The 20,532-nt window shown below is 44.6% G+C and overlaps 1 protein-coding gene across 1 annotated transcript in view; it reads right to left on the bottom strand.

The window, feature by feature from the left end:
- Nucleotides 1–19,957, bottom strand: part of SERGEF (secretion regulating guanine nucleotide exchange factor) — a 257,522-nt gene extending 237,565 nt beyond the window's left edge. The window contains exons 1-6 of the mRNA XM_052653055.1: nt 19,848–19,957; nt 15,944–16,079; nt 14,608–14,763; nt 12,529–12,623; nt 7,027–7,087; nt 1,943–2,056 (exon numbers count right to left, since the gene is read on the bottom strand). Coding sequence (XP_052509015.1) covers nt 1,943–2,056; nt 7,027–7,087; nt 12,529–12,623; nt 14,608–14,763; nt 15,944–16,079; nt 19,848–19,907 — 622 coding nt within the window. The 5' untranslated portion in view covers nt 19,908–19,957. The remainder of the gene's footprint in view (nt 1–1,942; nt 2,057–7,026; nt 7,088–12,528; nt 12,624–14,607; nt 14,764–15,943; nt 16,080–19,847) is intronic.
- Nucleotides 19,958–20,532: the final 575 nt, after the last annotated feature.

Here is a 20,532-nt window from a genome sequence, read left to right as displayed (position 1 = left end):
ATAGAGCTTCTCCAGTGTCTTAAAATATCCCTCATGCCGTCAAGTATCCTATAGAATTAGAAAGGGACAAAGCAGATGTTTTTGCCACTTTCATCAGAGAGGACGAAATGGTCCTCTAGCGGCCAGGTTGGGAGAGGATGCCCAGGGTCCCAGCTCCAGAACTGATGGTGATGATGTAAAGATGGAGGGGAGGTAAAGCGAAAGACTTTGAGGGCAGGAAGCTGATATCTCTGCTACTGTCTCATCAGAAAACTCCCCCAAATCACCTCTGAATCTAAGCTGTGCCCTGAGAAGATTCCCAACCAGGTTAAGTCAAATCAAATAAAAATATTACTGATTCCTTTTAGATACAAAATCTGTACAAAAACAGAAAGTAGACACAGTCCCTGGCCTTAAAATGCTCATCATCTTTGGCATTTGGGAAAACATGTAAACAACTCCTAACAATACAACACACTGTGCTGTCCCTGCAGAGAAAGAAAATGCCAGCGGAGGCGAGAAGAGGGAAGAGTCTTTCAGTTGCAGCTGAGCTAGGACCTGAAAAATTATCAGGATTTTTCCACGGAGAACAGAAAGGAAAAGGCATTCTGCACAGAGGTAATAGTCTGCCCACAAGCACAGAGGGATGAGAACACAGTGCATGCCCAGGGAGCAGTGAATACCTTGGTGAGGCAGGAAAAATGTTTGGGAAGGATGAGTTTATATTACAAATGCTTTCAATGTGGCATGTGTCCAGTGGTCTCTTCTCCTTCTCTGAGAGAACTCTCCCCAGCTCAACCCCTGGGCTTCAGAGGGCTAACCTTACCCCCGCAGCAAGGGGAAGCCTTGAGGACTAAATCAGATCGACTTCCCTGGTGGTCCAGTGCATAAGACTCCACACTCCAATGCAGGGGGCCTGGGTTCGATCCCTGGTCAGAGAACTAGATCCCACGTGCTACAACTAAAGATTCCTCATGCTATAACTAAGACCGGGTACAGCCAAATAAACAAATAAATATTTTTTTAAGAGAGAGAGAGAGTGGGAATCAGAGCATCCCAACAACTTGTAGCACACTCCCACTGTGGCTCACTTCTCAGTCTTCTTTCCCTGCTTCCTACCACCCTCAAAAATCCCTCCTTTGTTCTGAGCTAGAGGAGAGTAGAGGTTTCCTGACAGCTTTTTCCTAAAGCCAACCCTCAGTTAACTGGATCACAAAGTCAGAGAGCCAGAGAGGAAGAGAAGGAGGAGGTGGAGACGTGTACTACATATGGGGAGAGAAAGGCCCACCAAGAGAGTGCAGAGGGAGAGAGACAGGAAGTCCTAGAGGCCACCTTCCCAACAAAAGGCTGACCAGCAGACCGGTAGGCAGCACGCTTCCTATCTGCTCTTCATGTGCTCATGGAGAGACTTCCCTAAGGGGACACTTCTGGCCCCTCTCTCTACGTCCTCACCCGTTCCTGCTTTCCTTTGGGGAGTGTCTGGGCAGGCATGGACTTCGTAGCTTCTCTCTCTGGGCTGTGCCTGCCTGCAGAGGGCCCCTCCTCCAGGTGCTCAGTGGCACCAGGAATTTAGCAGGACTGCCTGCAGCTGCTCCTGTACCTGGTGGGTAAATCCAAGCTGGGATTCAGAACTTGGAGGCTCACTACTGCTACCCATTATTTCCAAACACCTAACTCATGTCTTCCGATCTAACTGTTAACATTTTTAGAACCACCATTTTGATTTCTACATACCTGACTTGCATCTGTCTCTCAATGGGTTCTGAACTCTGGCACCTAAGAGGGGTACTTTTACTGGGCCTACAAAAATCCCCCAAAATTAAGAGACCTACCAACAGAGAGTTAAGCAGAGAGACCAAGAAACAGCAAAAAGAAAAATGCCATTTACCCATTTTCTTCATGCCTGTATCTCCATTTTCAGACAAAGAATAAATACAGGACTCAGAAGAAATAAGGGCCTTACCTGTCACTGTGCTGGGTTCCTTTGCTGTCAGAAACAGTGGGAGAGTCTGCCCAGGACACAGTCGCCGTCCAGATGATGCCAAACCAGTTCCCCACTGGAACACAGTGCCACTAGCTTCCCACAGCATAGGAGAGAAAAAAGAGAAAATGTTTACCTGGATTAAGACTAGATGGCGCTTTCAACCTCATGCCATAAGAGATTCCCCATTCATGGTTAGTTAGCATGAACGAAAAAGCTTATGAAAAAGTTTACTGCCTCAAGCAGTCCTATGGCTGGTTCTAGGGATTGCCACCAAGCCAATCACAAATCCAATCTTCAGGGCAATCTAAGACCATCAGTGGAAATCCCAACATAGTAAAATTCCCTTCAGAAAGTTCTCCTTTGACTCCCCTGGAGTCAAATTTGACTCCTTCAGAGTCAAATTACTGGAATGATATCTTTCTCATGATTAAGCTGAAAAGACAACCCAGACTCCAGACCAAGCAGGAAACAACCTTGAAGCCTACCACGTCCATGCCTCACATTCACTGGATGAGAAACTGAAGCCTGAAGAAGGCACGTGATTTGTCCAAGGTCATACAGGGAGCAGGGAGCAGAGAAAACACCAGGACTCAACTCTCCTGCACCTAACATAGTGCCTTTTCTGCTACACCAAGATGAATTCTGAGATTCCTAATTGTCAAATAAATACATATTTATGACTGCAAGATAGCTTCTTAATAGCCACCATTTCCACACATGGAATGGTCTTTTGTTTCCATATTCACTGGATCTAATTCATATACCAATGTTCTGAAACTCATACAAATGCGTAGATGAAATATCATATTTTTGGCTTACAGTCAGATGTGTGTAACTAGGCTCCATCACCCAACAGCAACATCAAGATACTGCTCTTCCAGAAGCATCCTATACCCAATGGTCCTCTAGGCTGAAAACAGACAAGCTTACTGTGTGAAATGAAAGTGGTGATGATTGAGCACAAAGTGAACAAAACACAGTGTTGAAGTAAAACGAAACTTACCAACTCTTCAACAAATTGCAAGAGAAAAAACAGAGGAAAAGGTACACAAAGAAACTGGAGATATCCAATAAAGGACTAATGTCTAAAACATATAACAACAAAAACAAAACCTGATTCAAAAATGAGCAAACGACTTGAATAGACCTTTCTCCAAAGAAAATATACAAATGGCCATAAGCACATGAAAAGATGATCAACATCACTAATCATTAGGGAAATGAAATCAAAACTACCCTGAAATTGCCACTTTACACTCATTGGGATGGCACTGGGATTGCTACTACAACCAGGGTTGGCAAGGATGTGAAGAAATTTGGAAATCTTCTGCACTACTGGTGGTCATGTAAATTGGTACAGCCACTGTGGAAAACAGTATGGCAATTCCCCCCAAAACTAAAAATAGAATTCCTGTATGATCCAGCAATAATACTTCCGGGTAAATATCTGAATGAATTGAAAGCAAGATCTCAAAATGATATCTGTACACCCATGTTCATGGCCGTATTATTCGCAATAGCTAAAATACAGACACAACCAACTGTCCATCAACAGATGAATGGATAAGCAAAATGTGGTACACACATACAGGAGAACACCATTAGGGCTTAAAAAAGAAGGAAATCCTGACATTTGCTATAACATGGACAGCCTCTGAGGATATTATATTGAGTGAAATAAGCCACAAAAAGACAGATTCCACTTACATGAAGTGTGTATGATTTCACTTACATGAGGTACCTGTATGAGTGGTCAAAATCATGGAGATAGAAAGAATGGTGGGTGCCAGGGACTGGCAGGAGGGGAAATAAGGATCTATTGTTTAATGGATATAGGGTTTCAGTTTTGCAAGATGAAAAAAGTTCTGCAATGGACTGCGGTAATAGTTGCATAATAATGTGAACGTACTTAATCCCACTCAATCGTACACTTAAAAATGATTAAGATGATAAAACTACGTTATGTGTATTCTATCACAATAAAAAACTAAAAGGAATAGGGACTTCCCTGGTAGTTCAATGGCTAGAACACCATGCTCCCAATGCAGGGGGCCCAGGTTTGATCCCCGGTCAGGGAACTATCCCACATGCTACAACGAAAGATCCTCATTGAAGATCCTGCAAGCCACAGCTGAGACCTGGCACAACCAAAATAAATAAACAGATATTTTCAAAAAGGAATAAATAAATTTTAAAAGAGAAAGAGAGAGACTTGAGATACATATTAACTAACTGCAATGATAGATCTAATTTGGATCCTGAATCAAACAAAACCATAAAAAGTATTTTTGAGACAATCAGGGAAATTTAAATACTGACTGGATGCTTAATGAAATTACAGAATTACTGATAATTTTTTGCAGATATGATGGTGGTTTGTTTTTTTTTTTAGTAATGTTTTCAGAAAAAGTCCTTATCTTTTTGAGATGCAGGTAGAAATATTTACTGAAAAAAGTGGGGGAAGAAGAGGACCTTAAAATTAAACACATAACTGTGTTTCTTTGTAACTTGACAAAAATGTACACATGAGACCAGCGGTCACAGAATCTTGGTGGGCAAGGGGCAAGGAAACCAATGACAGGCAATTCTCTGGCTGGCCCTGCTAATTTCTAAGGGAATCTGCTTATAAAAATATAATCACTACCATACAACTCAGTCATCACACTCCTGGGCATTTATCCCAGAGAAATGAAAATTTATGTTCACATAAAAACTTGTCCACAAATGTTTATAGCTTTATTCTTAATAGCTAAAAACCGGAAACAGCTAAATGTGTTTCAATGGGTGACTGGTTAAACAAACTGTGGTTGTTATACACTGAACTGTATCCCCCGTAAATCCATATATTGAAGTCCTAAACTCCAATGTGACTGTATTTGGAGATAGGGCCTATAAAACGTGATGAAAGTTAAATGGGCCACAAGAGTGAGGCTTCTGAAAGAACTGGTGTCCTTTTAAAAAGAGAAAGATTCACCCGAGATCTCTGTCTCTCTCCACACGCGTGTATAGAGGAAAATCCAAGTGAGGAGAGAGCAAGAAGGTAGCATCCGCAAGCCCGGGGGAGAAATGTCACCAGAAACCAACCCTCATCTTGATCTTGGGCTTCCAGCCTCCTTAACTGTGAGAAAATATTAATAAACTCCTGTTGTTTAAGCCACCCACTCTGTGATGTTTTGTTATGGCCACCCTAGCAAGCTAATAAAGTTTAACTAACAGAGTATAACAAATACAGCTATACTATGGAATACTGAAGCCCCCTTGTGGCTCAGACAGTAGAGTCTGCCTGCAACGCAGGAGACCTGGGTTCGATCCCTGGGTTGGGAAGATCCCCTGGAGAAGGAAATGGCAACCCACTCCAGTAATCTTCCCTGGAAAATCCCATGGATGGAGGAGCCTGGCAGGTACAGTACTGTCCATGGGGTCGCAAAGAGTTGGACACGACTGAGCGAATTCACTTTCACTTTTTCATGGAATACTACTTAGCAATAATAAGGAACAAGTTATTGATACTCTCAGCTTGGATGAATCTCCATGGAATCATAAGCTGAGCAAAACTGCCAACCCCAAATGGCTATATACTGTATGATACCATTTTATAACATTCTTACAATGACATTATTATGGGAGAACAGAAGAGCTAAGAAGGGGGTGAGGGTAGGTAGAAAGTGGGTGCAGCTATAAAAGATCAATAAAGGGGATCCTTGTGAAGGTACTCTTCTGTATCTTGACTGTGTCAAGACACTCTGGTTGAGCTATTACACTATAGTTTCACAAGATGTTATCACTGGGAGAAACTGGACAAACAGTGTGTGTGATCTATTTCACTTCTTACAACTGCATGTGAATCTGTAAGTCTATCAAAATAAAAACCTTAATTTTTCAAAAAACTATAATCAACCTGAAGCCCCAGGTGACCACCATGTAGCATCAGACACTTGATCATCTCTACTCCTCTCCCGGTTCCAAGACTGGACTCACCAACGCTTGGGCCTCGGCTGCCAGAGCCGGTTCAGGCTGTCCTTCAGCCCAGAGGAGTGGAAGCAGAAAGCAGAAAAATGAGCAAGAGAGAGAAAAAAGGGTCATGCCTCCTCCACTTTCCACCTCTGACCTCACACACTCTGTCAGCCCTATACCCATCACCCTCTTAGAGAGCAGGAGACAAGCTCACTAGAAGCTTTTAAATTAATAAACATTAAAATCCACTAGAAAAGCAATGCAGCTCATGACAAAGAATATGGGTCTTGGAATCCAGCCTAGACTCTGATCCCAGCTCACCTTTTATTTCCCAACTCCCTATGTAACCTCAGACAAGCTCTTTAGCTCTCTGGATCTCAGTTTCTTCATATGTAAGACATACAAACAATTATGTATAAAATAAAACAAGCAATAAGGATATATTGTACAAGGAACATGGTCAATATTTTCTAACGACCATAAATGGAATGTAATCTTTAAAAACTGTGAATCACTATGTTGTATACCTAACACTTATGTAATATTATAAATCAACTATACCTCAATTTAAAAAAAAAACTTAACTCACATTACTGCATGGCTATGAAGATTAATGAGCTACTAATTAAACGAAGGGAGCTTCCCTGATGGCTTAGCGGTAAAGAATCCGCCTGCCAATGCAGGAGACGCAAGAGATATAGGTTCCATCCCTAGGGTGGGAAGATCCCCTGGAGAAGGAAGTGGCTCCAGAAATGGCTCCCACTCCAGAATTCTTGCCTGGGCAATCCCATGGACAGAGGAGCCTGGCAGGGCTTCAGTCCATGGGGTCTCAAAAAAGTCGGATGCAACTTAGCGACTGAACACCACCAAACAATTAAACCAGGAGAACCTAGCACCAAGCCTAGAACACAGTGAAAAGCTAGACCACCTCATTTCCTTCCTCCCTACCTGCTGAAGGCTCTCCCACATGACCTCTGCCTTGCATCCCCTCCTTTTAATCAGACTGGAGCACAGCAGAGACTCTGAATTACTCCTTAAAGTTTATTTCTTCCAAAGCTCCATGTCTCCTTATTAAATGCCCATTAAGAAAATAATAGCAAAATGATCACCTGTTGCAGCTAAAGCATGCCTCAGTCCAGCAGCAATACTAACAACCTTCTCTCTCAGGAGCTGTCAAAACAAAGAAAAGGATGGTGATCTCAGATCTCTCCACCTACGAAGTGTTACATAATTTATGCCCAAATACAATGCAGCATGGTCCTCATTATGTGTCTGATTGGTGTGGCGCTCCCAATTCCCAACATTTCCATTCACAAACGCATCTATATGTATCCCTAAAAGGCAAAATATTTACCAAATACCATACGCCACTCAGGGCTAGGAGGCACCTGCAAGGTCACTCAGTCCAGGGGTTGGCAAAAGTTTTCCATAAAGGGCTACATAGTGAAAATTTTAGACTCTGTCACACCACTATACACTGCCATTGTAACATAAAAACATTCACAAATATATGAACAGGTGTGGTTGTGTTCCAATAAATCTTTATTTACCAAGGGGTCTAGTTTGCTGATCTCTGATCTAGTCCAATCCACACTCAATGCTAGAAACCCTTCAACAACACCCCACCAAGAGTCATCTAACCCCTGCCCAAACACCTTCTTCCAGTAACACAGGCTCACCACCTCCCCAAGGTGCCTGCCCATATTTGCACGGTTCCATCTGTCTCCCTAGGTGGAACCAAAGCTAACTGGCTATTGCTTCTGACAAGGCTTTCCAAACATTTGAAGTCAGTTGTCACGTCCTCTCTAAGACATCTTGCAGTGGCTTTAAAAATAGGTCCCCCGGGGGTGGGTGTGGGAGGCTCAAGACGGAGGGGATATATGTATACATAGAGCTGATTCCTTTTGTTGTACAAAGGAAAACTAACACAACATTGCGAAGCCATTATACTCCAAAAAATAAAATTTAAAAACAGGTCCTCAAATTCTTTTGGACTCCTCCCTTCAAGATATGCAGCTTAATTTCCCTCACTTTCACTGTAGGCTGGTCTTAGTGACTTGCTTCTAGTGAATGGAATAAGGAAGTGTTGAGTGACTCAGAGACTAGACGATAAAAGGTATTAAAGCCTCTTGCGTGACCAAAGGCGGTGAAGTTTTCTTTCCCTCTCATCACTTTTCAGTTCAGTTCAGTCGCTCAGTCGTGTCCAACTTTTTGCAACCCCATGAACCACAGCATGCCAGGCCTCCCTGTCCATCACCAACTCCTGGAGTCCACCCAAACCCATGTCCATTGAGTCAGTGATGCCATCCAACCATCTCATCCTCTGTCGTCCCCTTCTCCTCCTGCCCTCAATCATTCCCAGCATCAGAGTCTTTTCAAATGAGTCAGCTGTTCGCATCAGGTGGCCAAAGTATTGGAGTTTCAACTTCAACATCAGTCCTTCCAATGAACACCCGGGACTGATCTCCTTTAGGATTGACTGGTTGGATCTCCTTGCAGTCCAAGGGACTCTCAAGAGTCTTCTCCAACACCACAGTTCAAAAGCATTAATTCTTTGGTGCTCAGCTTTCTTTATAGTCCAACTCTCATATCCATACATGACCAACTGGAAAAAACAGAGCCTTGACTAGACGGACCTTTGTTGACAAAATGATGTCTCTGCTTTTGAATATGCTGTCTAGGTTGGTCATAACTTTCCTTGCAAAGAGTAAGCGTCTTTTAATTTCATGGCTGCAATCACCATCTACAGTGATTTTGGAGCCAGAAAAATAAAGTCAGCCACTGTTTCATCACTTTTGGGGGAAGCCGTATCACGTCTGAACAGTCCTACAGAAAGGGCCATATGGGAAGGAACTAGTCTCCTGCCCATGAGAAAGCGGAAGGAGGAACCACCAGCTCAGTCAAGCCTCCAGCAGACCTCCAGCAGCCGGACTGACATCTTGACTGCAGCCTCATGAGACCAGCTAAGCTGTTCCCAGATTCCTGACCCTCCAAACTGTGAGACAATAAGTGCTTGCTGTTGTAAGCTGCTAAATTTCAGGGGACGTTTATTACACAGCTATACATAACACATACATATCTTTTCTTTAGGCCAAACATCCCCAATTCTATCAGCTGTCATCGAGTTTCCAATTCCCTCCCTCTCTTGTTTTCTCTCCTCTAGACTCTCTTTTAAGGGACTGTATATGCACAACCACAGCCCCTGTGAGGCTTTACCATATTTGCTGATTTAGGTCCACAGTGTCTTTCTAAAGGAGGCCTGGCATGCGAGTCACATGCCCCCATGGAGTCACAAAGAGTCAGACACGACTTGGTGACTGAACAACAGTGTCTTTCTAAATTTTAGAGTCCTCAAAGGCAGGGTCTGAGTCTTATTCACCTCAGTGCCCAGAGCCGAAGAACCAAACCCACACCAGGACACAACATCGCTGACGTAGCGTGACCAGCACAAAGAAGGACAGAGCTCTGGCCTCCCTTCTTCTGTAGACTATACTTCTATTAATTCAGCCCACAATCACATTAGCTTCAGGGAACATCAAATCGTACTGTTCGCAGAATTTGAAAACACTACCTTTAAATTTTTTTAATTTTTTTTTCTTTTCAAAGGTAAATAAAGGGCTTTACATGTGGATTCAATCTCTTCAAAACAACTTACCTCCAATCCTTTCTCTCCACCTCACTGCTGCTGCTTTAGCTTGGGGCAGGATCATCTCTCAGGTGGATTATTAGCAAGAGCTTTCTTGCTGAGGAATCTTCCTTCACTCCACGCCCCTACACTTCCCCACGTGGCCCCTCTCTAATTCACTGTTCTTACCATTTGTCAGATACTACCGGCCTGCTCCCCACTGGCACGTCTACCACTTTCTTACATGACAATCATACTAAGTTGCTTGCAGCATCTCTAAAACTCCTGTTTTAAGCCTGTTTTATCCTTCTGTTTGCAACGTGCTTCTTTTGTACCTACTCTGCACATCCTCCTATCCCACACCAGGTCAATTTCTACTCAACTTTCAAGATTCAGCATAGGTCTGTTCTCACCCTACCTTCCCCTAGAAAGAGTTCAACACTCCCTTTTGGAGGCTCCACAAGCATCTGTCATAGTTCTAACATGGTAATGCATCTAGGTGTTTCTATGTCAACATGTACTACTAAAGTACAAGGTCCTCGAATGTTAGGATTTGGTCTTACTCCCCTTTGTCTCTCCTGCCTAAATACAGCACCTTCACACAATAGTTGCTATTAAATAAATGAATGAATTTCTATTACACTTCACTTTAGCACTTTTCTCCCATTGTTCTATAAGATACGCATGTCAAAATATGTTTACCTTCTTATTTTGTCATCCAACATATTTTAACCTTTGTTCCTCTGTCTTCTTTCATCATGTGACTCAAGCTAAATTAATTACAACTTTTACATAGGTTCTTAAAAACTCATCTATTTGCTACTATTAACAGAAGCTGGAACACTCCTTACAACAGGGACTACACATTCTAGAATTCCATGTATACCATATGCTATACAGACTGAGTGTCTGTCCTCGTTGAAAAGTCATATGTTGACTAATCCCCAACATGATAGTATTTGGAGGTGAGGCCTTTGGAAGGTGATTAGGTCATGAGAGCAGAGCCCTTATGAATGAAATTAATGCCTTTATAAAAGACAGTGCTTTTCCCCTTCTCACGTTTAAGGACACAGCAAAAACAAGGCTATCTATGGACCAGAAAGTGAGCCCTCACCAAATACCAAATCTGCTGGTGCCTTGATTTTGGACTTCTCAGCCTCCAGAGCTGTGAAAAATAAATGTTTGCTGTTTGAGCCACCCACTGTATGATATTTTTGTTAGAATAGCCCAAAGGAACTAAAACACCATGGAAACCATGACCCCAAATAATATTCCCCCAATACCAGCCAATTAGAATTCAGGTGATAGGTGCAGACCCAAGCTCTATCCAATGAAAACAGACCCCATTCTTAGTCACAGTTTAAGAAAATTAAGTATGAATGGAGCAGCTTAGGTGAAACTCATTTTAGATTCCAATGTAATTTCTCTAAAAATTTGCTTCCATATCTTCAGAAAAATGTGTACATTTTAAGTACAATGCAGTGAAAAGAGCTCCGAACTAAAACCAGGAGTCCTAATACTTGTGCCATCCAATACGGTAGCCTCTAACTACATGTGGCTGTTGAACACTTAAAAGGTGACTATACTGAACTGAGATATACTCTAAAGAAAATCTATACCACAGAAAGAGTCTTCATATAAGTTAAAGAATATAAAATGTCTCATTAATAAAGATTTATATTGATGATACATAAAATGAAATAATCATAGATTGGATACACGAGACTAGTTTAAAAGTTATTAAAATTAATTTTACCATGTCATACCATGACTTAAAAAATGATATGCAATGAAAGAAACCACACACAAAAGGCTACATATTATATGATTCCATTTATATGAAATGCCCATAAGAATTGATGCTTTCAAACTGTGGTACTGGCGAAGACTCCTCAGAGTCCCTTGGGCAGCAAGGAGATCAAACCAGTCAATTCTAAAGGAAATCAACCCTGAATATTTGCTGGAAGGACTGAGGCTGAAGCTCCAAGACTTTGGCCACCTGATCTGAACAGCCAACTCATTGGAAAAGATTTTAATGCTGGAAAAAATTGAGGGCAAGAGGAAAAGGGGGTGACAGAGGATAAGATGGTTGGATGGCATCACTGTCTCAATGGACATGAGTTTGAGCAAACTCAGGCAGATAGTGAAAGAGGGAGAGAAGCCTGGCATGCTGCAGTTCATGGGGCCGCAAAGAGTCAGACACGACTGAGCAACTGAATCACAAGAGCAACAACAATAAGGGGCTGTTGAGAGGTGAAAATGGGAGTTGACGGCTATTGGGCATGCAGTTTCTTTCATGATAATAAAAATGGTCTAAAAGTAGATGACGGTGATGGCTGCACATCTCTGTGAATATACTAAAAACCACTGAAACATACATTATTTATTTACATTTTTATTTTTACTTTTTGGCTGCACCACACAGCATGTGAGAGCTTAATTCCCCAACCAGGGATCGAATCTGCCCCCTCCTCCAACCCCCTGCATTGGAAGCATGGAGTCTTAACCACTGGAATACCAGGGAAGTCCTGAAACACATTTTTTAAATAGTGCTCCTAGAAAATTTTAAGCTACATATGTGGCTCACGTTACATTTCCACTGGCCAGCACTGACCTATGCCATCTGCCTCCTTTAGTGTCCTTAGGGAAGTCACTTCCAATCAGACCTATATCTAACACAGTTTCCACTATGATAACTTTTAGAATTTTAAGATGTCATTAATGTCATTATAAGATATATTAGTTTCATTCTTTTACTTCACAAAAAATTATAACATGTATGAGAGCTAGCAGAGGCTTTTCACTCACAGCATCCATCCCTCCAACCTAATTTTCCCAGGAGAACCTAAGTTTTCCAGCATACATTCTAACTACCCCATGAGTTTTCAGGGACCCAGCCAGCCTTTCAGGGTTGGGGGGATAACTGTGATACCTGGAGACCCTTTAACAGGACATAGGCAAGCTCAATATCAAGTGCCGTCCTTACCTCGATGGCCTGGGGGATCACACATCTTCGAGGCCCATGAGGAACTCCCAGCTGGCCAAAGGAGTTGGATCCACATGATAGAACTTGACCCTTTTCTGCAAAAAAATACAAATATTTGAACTGCAGATCTAAGAAGATATCTAAAGTCCAATGGGTAAATTCTGCAGGATGATAACAGCAAAAGGAATGAGAGGCACCAGTGCTTCAGCCCATTCAATCCATAGTTCCTGCTCTGTTTCCCTAGGAATAAAGACTGGGCACTGGGCTGAGCATCTCACACAGACTGCCCACTCCATGCCTGATTAATGACAGGTTAACCATGAAGAACACTTAGCTGTGTACCTCATGTTGAGATGCAGGATACTTATCTCCCACTTTTCACATTTCTGTGGAACAGAATTTCCATTACTTTAATATGTGCTGTGCTTAGTCACTCAGTTGTGTCTGACTCTTTGCAACCCCATGGACTATAGCCCACCAGGCTCTTCTGTCTGTGAGGATTCTCCAGGCTAGAATACTGGAGTGGGTTGCCATGTCCTCATCCAGGGGATCTTCCCAACCCAGGGATCAAACCCAAGTCTCCTGCATTGCAGGTGGATTCTTTACTACCTGAGCCACCAGGGAAGCCCAAGAATACTGGAGTGGATAGCCTATCGCTTCTCCAGGATCTTCCCGACCCAGGAATCGAACCAGGGTCTCCTGCATTGCAGGCGGACTCTTTTTTTTTTTTTTTTTTTAACTTTTATTTTTACTTTATTTTACTTTGCAATACTGTATTGGTTTTGCCATACATTGACATGAATCCACCACGGGTGTACATGCATTCCCAAACATGAACCCCCCCTCCCACCTCCCTCCGCATAACATCTCTCTGGGTCATTCCCGTGCACCAGCCCCAAGCATGCTGTATCCTGCGTCGGACATAGACTGGCGATTCGATTCTTACATGATAGTATACATGTTACAATGTGCAGGCAGATTCTTTACCAACTGAGCTACCAGGGAAGCCCCTACTTTAATATACTTCAGGTCTTTTCCCTGCCCTTCTCCATTTGCACTGCTTTCTGAAGAAGAAGGGATAACATAGCCACCTGGTGAATTTCAGAGAAGAAACAGGACATGTATGGCTTAGCACCTTCCTCTCAGGCACCCTGGGCTGACACACAGGAGGCTCTCCCCTGTTAAAGTTTAGGGGGCAGGCTTGGATTAGAAGAGTGTCAGCAGAACTTCTTGGTGTGACAGTCAATCCCATCCTCCAACTTAGCTTGTATCAGTAAAAAGCTAATCGTTTGCTCTCCACCTGTCTGAGCGTTCTGAGTCTGTCTCACAAGTGGTCCCGAATAGCAAGAAACAGTGGTATCTACTGACTGACTGCCTACAGCTCTGACCCAGGCCCACACTCTAAGTATTTCATAAACGAGAACTATCGTTTGTGTGTGCTCAGTTGCTCAGTCGTGTCTGACTCTTTGTGGCCCCATGGACTGTAGCCCATCAGGCTCCTCTGCCCATGTACTTCTCCAGGCAAGAATACTGGAGTAGCTTGCCTTTTCCTCCTCCAGGGGATCTTCCCAACCCAGGGATCGAACTCAGGTCTCTTACGTCTCCGCATTGGCAGGCAGGTTCTTTACCACTAGCAACTGTTTAGATTCTAATAATTACCCTCCAGATTTTCCATCCCAACCTCCTTTACTGTTAAAACTCTCCTTGCAAAATGCACCCCACAACTTGCCTTGACACTAGAAAGCACATTTGTGTGTGTGTGTGTGTTAATATTTATTTGGCTGTACCGGATCTTATCTGTGGCACGTGGGATATTTAGTTGTGTCATGTGAACTCTTACTTGCAGCACATGGGATCTAGTTCCCTGACCAGGGATTAAACCCAGACCCCCTGCATTGGGAGCATGGAGTCTTAGCTACTGGACTACTAGGGAAGCCCTCTGTGTGTGTTTTTAAATACAAAGCGGGTTTCATTGAATCAGGGCGCTCAGCGTCATGCTCTTCTCACCGAAAGCCTTGGCAGTGATACAGATTTACCTAGAAGTGGACTCACCTGTGACTTAGCAGCAGCGGCACTCACCTGTAAGTATAATAGTAAAGTCCCAGCCACAGGCCACCTGCTGGATGGCACAGCCAAGGAGCGATTTGCAGGGGGTAAAATACAGGACCTCCTCTGTGTGACCCAGCCCCAGCTGCCCATCTTTGTTGAGGCCACACACAAAAAGGCTTCCTTCATCTGCAAAATACAAAGGTTTTGGTGGTAGTATGTGCAGGGGAAATTACAACCGCCAAAGTGAGCAAAAGGATTTTATAAATTATTTGGAGTCATGGGCCCACTAACTTTTTTCCCACCCAAGTTAATAAGCCATGCATGTTAATATGCTCTGGACCTAATGGCACAGGGCCAAGGGGTTACAACCTAATATCTAAATGGAAACTCCAAGTTCTACAGCAGTGGCCAATCAATCACCAAATTAAGCATCTACTGTAACAATAAAAGCCATTATCTATTTGGAATATAAAATGTGCCAAGTACTCTTCTAAGGGCCTCGTGTGTGCGGCCAACCTTTATGCATAGTGCCAGGGTGCACAATACTGGTAGAGGCCCACAAAAATGTTTCAATTAAAAATTTTTAATATAAAATATATGTAATAAAAATATATAATACTAAATCTAGCCTGGATTATATTAATCTTCATATCAGTGCCACTGTAAGTATAATTTTAAATATTTCTTTATAGAGGGAGGCCAAAGTGTCAAGTACCCATGAAAGTCATAATGCAGTCCTGTTAACTTACGGATTCTCCTCATCCACCATCATTATCCTCATATAACAGAGAAGCAACTGTGGCACAGAGAAATTAAGTAATTTGCCCAAGGCCACACAGCCAATAATTAAAAGAACCAGGATTTAAACCCAGGAGGTTTGATTCCAGAGCGCAAGTTCTTAATCAGGATGGAACATGCCCTCTTTGGCAATATTATAGCACTTGTAATCCTTACTAAGTACTACTCCAGCTACTGTGAGGGAAGATTAAGGAAAATACAAAGTTCTTGCTCTCAGGGAATATTCAACTTAACTTCAAAGACTTCTAATTCATAGGTGAAAGTTAAATATCAATATACAGCATAAAGTATAATATACATTGCAACTTGGCCACTATTTGTCTTGTAACTTGAAGCAGTTTTCCTCTCTGAGCCTCATGTGGGGAGGAGAGGGAGGGGAAGAAAGGGCTGGTCTTGATCTCTGAAATCCTTTTGGCTCTGACAACCTAGGATTCTCTGATTCTCTGATTCCATCACAAAAATGCTGTCCTCTGCAAAATACAAAAGGCTGAAAGATGGTAATATAACACCCTAGGGGGAAATGTCCAAATAATAAAGTGAGAGGCTATACATTCTTGAAGAAAGTTACCTGTGACAACAGCAGAGTGGCCCCCTCCTCCTGTGATCTGCTTGATACAACTAGATTTACAGAAGTCACTCAGTTGCTGGGCAGAAAGCACATCTTCCTTGTGGCCAAGGCCAAGTTGCCCATAGCTATTTGCACCCTAGGGATAAAACAAGCCAATCATGAAACGTATGGGAACCTCAATAACCTCAACTGGTCGATTTGAATCTACCAGTCCCCACCTTTCTCACCCTGACACTCCTCTCTGAGCCTATGACAGATAAGACGCCATAGGCTCCTTCTTAAGAAGATGTTATACAACACCTACACTTGGACAGAGATCCCAGAACACCTCAATTTCCATGTGGGAGAAGCCATCAGCATCCACAGCTCATCCTGGGATACTCCTCAGCTTCCCCTTCCAACGTCCCAGCCAATACGTGTTGCTTCAGGGAGACAGCGTAGGATTTCCTTCTGATAAAAGCTAATTATCTAGGATAGCTAAAGTAAGATATAATCAGGAAAAATAGGAACAAAGTGGGCGGGGAAGAATGTAGTAGTACTAGTTCTTATCCCTTCTCCCCACAGCCTCACTGGGGAAACTGGCAACGAGTTTCTGGAATCAAAGTTAGCTGCGGATTTGTGCCCGCAACAGAGCGCATCACTGTTATTTCATACGCACAGTGAAAGAGACTGGCAATGATCTCTAAGGACCTTTCCAAGTACACTGTTTTGGGACTGTAAGACTCACGCCATGAGATTCCTCTAAGGAAACATATTTCTCCTTGGTGGGCAATATGTGTGTCATCATTATTATATGATAAAGGTCCAGAATCCCTAATCTGAAACCTTTGCAGCCAGATGTATTTCAGTTTTGGAAGTTTACAGACTTCAGAAAAGCAATGTGGTATATAAATCATTCACGCGGCTGCAAGGACTGGGAGCAGCACTCCGTGAGTAAAACAGTATTATTTCTGCGGTGAATGGTACGAATACTCACAGTTAGTGGTCAAAGACTGTAAACAGCCTCATGTCAAGTCAGTATTGGGTTTTCAGAGTTTCCTGTATTCAAAATTGAAGATAAGGGATTATGGGTGGGCCTGCAGGGAAAATCTTATTAAGATTTTGAGAATCCTTATAATTTCTCCAACTACCTACTGCTGGTTGGTTCTTAAGTAGTAAAACTTTCAAAACATGTTCGTTTTGTAAGACACCTGAATGAAGAAAAGTGATTTAAACTCAAAAATGCATGCATGCATACAAACTCCTGTCCCGTGTGGTCTATTCCACAGCCATCCCGGCTGCAAGGACTCCCTGCTGGACGAGCAAGCCATGCAGGGACACAGGTCCCAGAAGTCCCAGAAGTCCCCAGGGCAATATTAGCTACCAACAGCTGAGTGCTTGCTTCTCTGTATGCTGGGCATTAATTCTCACAACAGAGGAGAGGGTATTATTGCTCTCAGTTCACAGATGAAGAAACTAAGGCTCAGAGAGGTTAAATAACTTTCCATGGTCACACAGCTGAGTAGACAAGTCAAATGCCCCACTCCTTTCATTATACCCTATTTTGCCCCTAAGAATAAAGAAAAAAAGCATATATGGTGAACCAGCCCAGACCTTACCTAGCAGGAAGCTAACTGAATGACCCTATCTAAAATAGCACCCCAAGCCCATTACGTCCTTTTTCTGCTTTATTTTTCTTCATAGCACTCCCTGGCATTACATTACATGTTTACTTGTTTACTGCCTACCTCTCCCACTAAAAAGTAAACTCCATGAGGGCAGGAACCTTGTTCTTTTCACTGCTGTTTCCCCTGCATCTGAAATGGTGCTGGTCCAAAGAAGGTGGGCACGTATTTTACAGCAAATGAATGTAAGACCCTATGAGTCTCTACCTAGGAAAGACCAAATGAAAGTGTGAGGTGGAGAACAAGTGTACAGGATTTCTCTGTTAGCTGTAAGAGCTCCATGGCTGCCCACGACCAGGGCTACAGGTTGCTGAACAGAAAGTAATACACCAACATTATGGGATTCAAATTTGGCACCAAATTTTTGTGATGCAGCAAGAGGCCCTACACCCATGATAGAGCAAAACAAAGGGAAATTTTAATACAACCTATTACAGCTGTACTTGCTTCTCATCCTTATAAAGAGTCCATACATCACACACACACACACATCTCTATAAAGGTAAATTCCCGTATTATGAACTGAACTGTGTTTCACTGAAATTCATCTGTTGAAACCCTAATTTCAGTGCCTCTGAATGTGATTTGTATTTGGACTCAGGGCCTTTTAAAAGATAACTAAGGTTCCATGAGATCATAAGGATGGGTCCCAAATCCAACATGGCTGGTATCCTTATAAGAGGAAACACGTGAACACTCCCCACCCACAGAAAAAGCCGCATGAGGACACAGCAAACAGGAGGCCATCCCATCCATAAGCCAAAGAGACAGGACCCACACGAAACTAAACGTGCTGATACCTTGATCTTGGATTTCTACCCTCCAGACTGTGAGAAAATAAATTTCCATTGATTAAGTCTCCCCATCTGTGGTATTTTGTTATGGCAGCCTTAGCAAACTAATACATCCCTCCACATAGATAATGCAGCAGGAAAAATACACCATCAAGACTCCAAGCACAGCAAGGTTAGGTTCAACAGTATTTTTGCTTCAGTACTGACAAGGCCATATCTGAAAGGCCTTGTCAGTACCCTGTCTACACAGACCCCAGTCCCTGGCCTGGGACAAACACCCATCCCAGGCACACAGCCAATCCCTAATTCAACCCCCAGCTCAAGGGCCATCTCAAAGGCACATAACGAGTCAGACTACCTCAAGCCACGCCAGGCTCTCCATTCTGCCCGTCAGAAGCAACCCCGCATTCAATAAATGCTACCCAGTACTGATAATTAGCTTTAAAAAAAATTAGTCAATACATACTGGTTTTAACAGCAATAAAGGTCTTATCCTTTGCCACCTCCTTCTCCACCATCCCGAACGCAAGAGCTGCAAGTCTTTAATTCTTGTGCTTTTCCCAAAAGACCTGCACATAGTTCTGCACACAACAGGTACTCATTCATCCGTTAGTCAACAAATGTGTACTGAGCACCTTACAATGTGCCAGGCATAAGCCCTGCACCATACAAGGCAGGCACAGTACCCACCCTCCTGATGCCTACATTCTAGCGAAGGAGACTGATATTATTAACAAGTCATACATTTCAATACAATTATGCGCTGTGAAGAACTACAAGACACTGTGTCTGCTTGTTCCCGTGTATATCTGGTCGGATGCCTGCCACGCTCTCCTGTACACAGGCTCTCCTCTCGCCCAACCACGATACATAAAGATGACCCCGTCTCTCAATGCTCTGGTCAAACCAACACCAGCGCAGTCTCCCACACTCCCAGTGCAGGCAGGTTCCAACCAGAGCCGGATATCCGCAACTATGCAGGGTCTCCGCCGCGTGCACGGTTCAACACGGCAGGCCTCACACCAAAGGATGCTCCAACTAGGCGGGGGTGGAGCTGGGGAAAGGCCTCCAACCTCCTGGCAACCGGAGGGTGAGAAACACAGGTGGCCCCACAGGGCGGTAGTCTCTGCACAGAGCCCGCCGCGCCGTCTTTCCCAGCGCTATCGAGGCCTGAAGTCTGTCGCGGACTCAGACACTGTGTCCGGGTAGCAGGTTCTTCCCTCTGCGCCGCAGCTCCTCCGATCCGAAGCCCCTAAGTCACCCCACGAAGACCCTTCCCTCCCGATCCTCTCCTACCCAGACCCCAGCCCAGGATCCTCCAACCCGGAGCGCCTCTCGGACCGCGACCACTGGACCCCAGCGCCGCCCACACCCAGGCCGGGGGCTTCCCAGGGTCTGTGCGACCCTCAGTCCCAGCTGCCTCGGCCCGGGGGCGGAGTCACGTACCCAAGCGAAGAGCGCGGCCGCTGTAGGGACGGCCTCCAAGGAGTGCGGTTCCGGCTCCATGCGGGCACTCTCAGCCGGAGCTTCCGTGGGGGCCGGCGCGGGAACCGGCCCTCCCGGAGAGAGGGCGGGGCGGGGGCGGGGCGGGGCGGGGCCCTCCTGGGCAGGGGGCGGGGTGGGGCGGGGTGGGGCGGGCCCTCCAGGGTAGAGGGCGGGGCGGGGCGGGGCGGGGGCGGAGCCCTCCCCGCAGCAGGGTGGGACCCGCCAGGGAGGGAGCGGGGCGGGACCGGCCGGGCAGGGGGTGGGGCGGGGCCCGCCGGGGGAGAGGCTTGCGGAAGCGGGGCAGGCCTGGGAAGGGATTGGTGAAGGGCGTGCGGCGCCCACGCCGGGGAAGGGTCTGCGGCTGGCTGTGGGCCGCCCCCTCTTGCAGCTGCTTACCTGGCTCCGGCGGGAGCCCGGTTTGCAGCTCCCCCATCACCCCGCCCCTGCGCGCTACAAGCGTCTCCGCCCCCTGCCTCCGGTCTCGCCCGGCCGCTTGGCGTCTCCTTCCCTCCCCTCGCACTCTATTTTTAGTAATAATTCTGTACACTTGCACTGCGCTAAACGGTTCACAGAGCTCACTCAGGTTAGAGCCCCATGACGGCCCAGAGTGGCTGACAGGACGGGGATTGCATCACCATTTTGATGG

This window comes from Budorcas taxicolor, chromosome 15, assembly GCF_023091745.1.
Source record: "Budorcas taxicolor isolate Tak-1 chromosome 15, Takin1.1, whole genome shotgun sequence".
Taxonomy (NCBI): Eukaryota; Metazoa; Chordata; class Mammalia; order Artiodactyla; family Bovidae; genus Budorcas; species Budorcas taxicolor.
The sequence above is the reverse complement of the archived record's forward strand: the minus strand, read 5'-3'. Positions and strand labels throughout refer to the sequence as shown.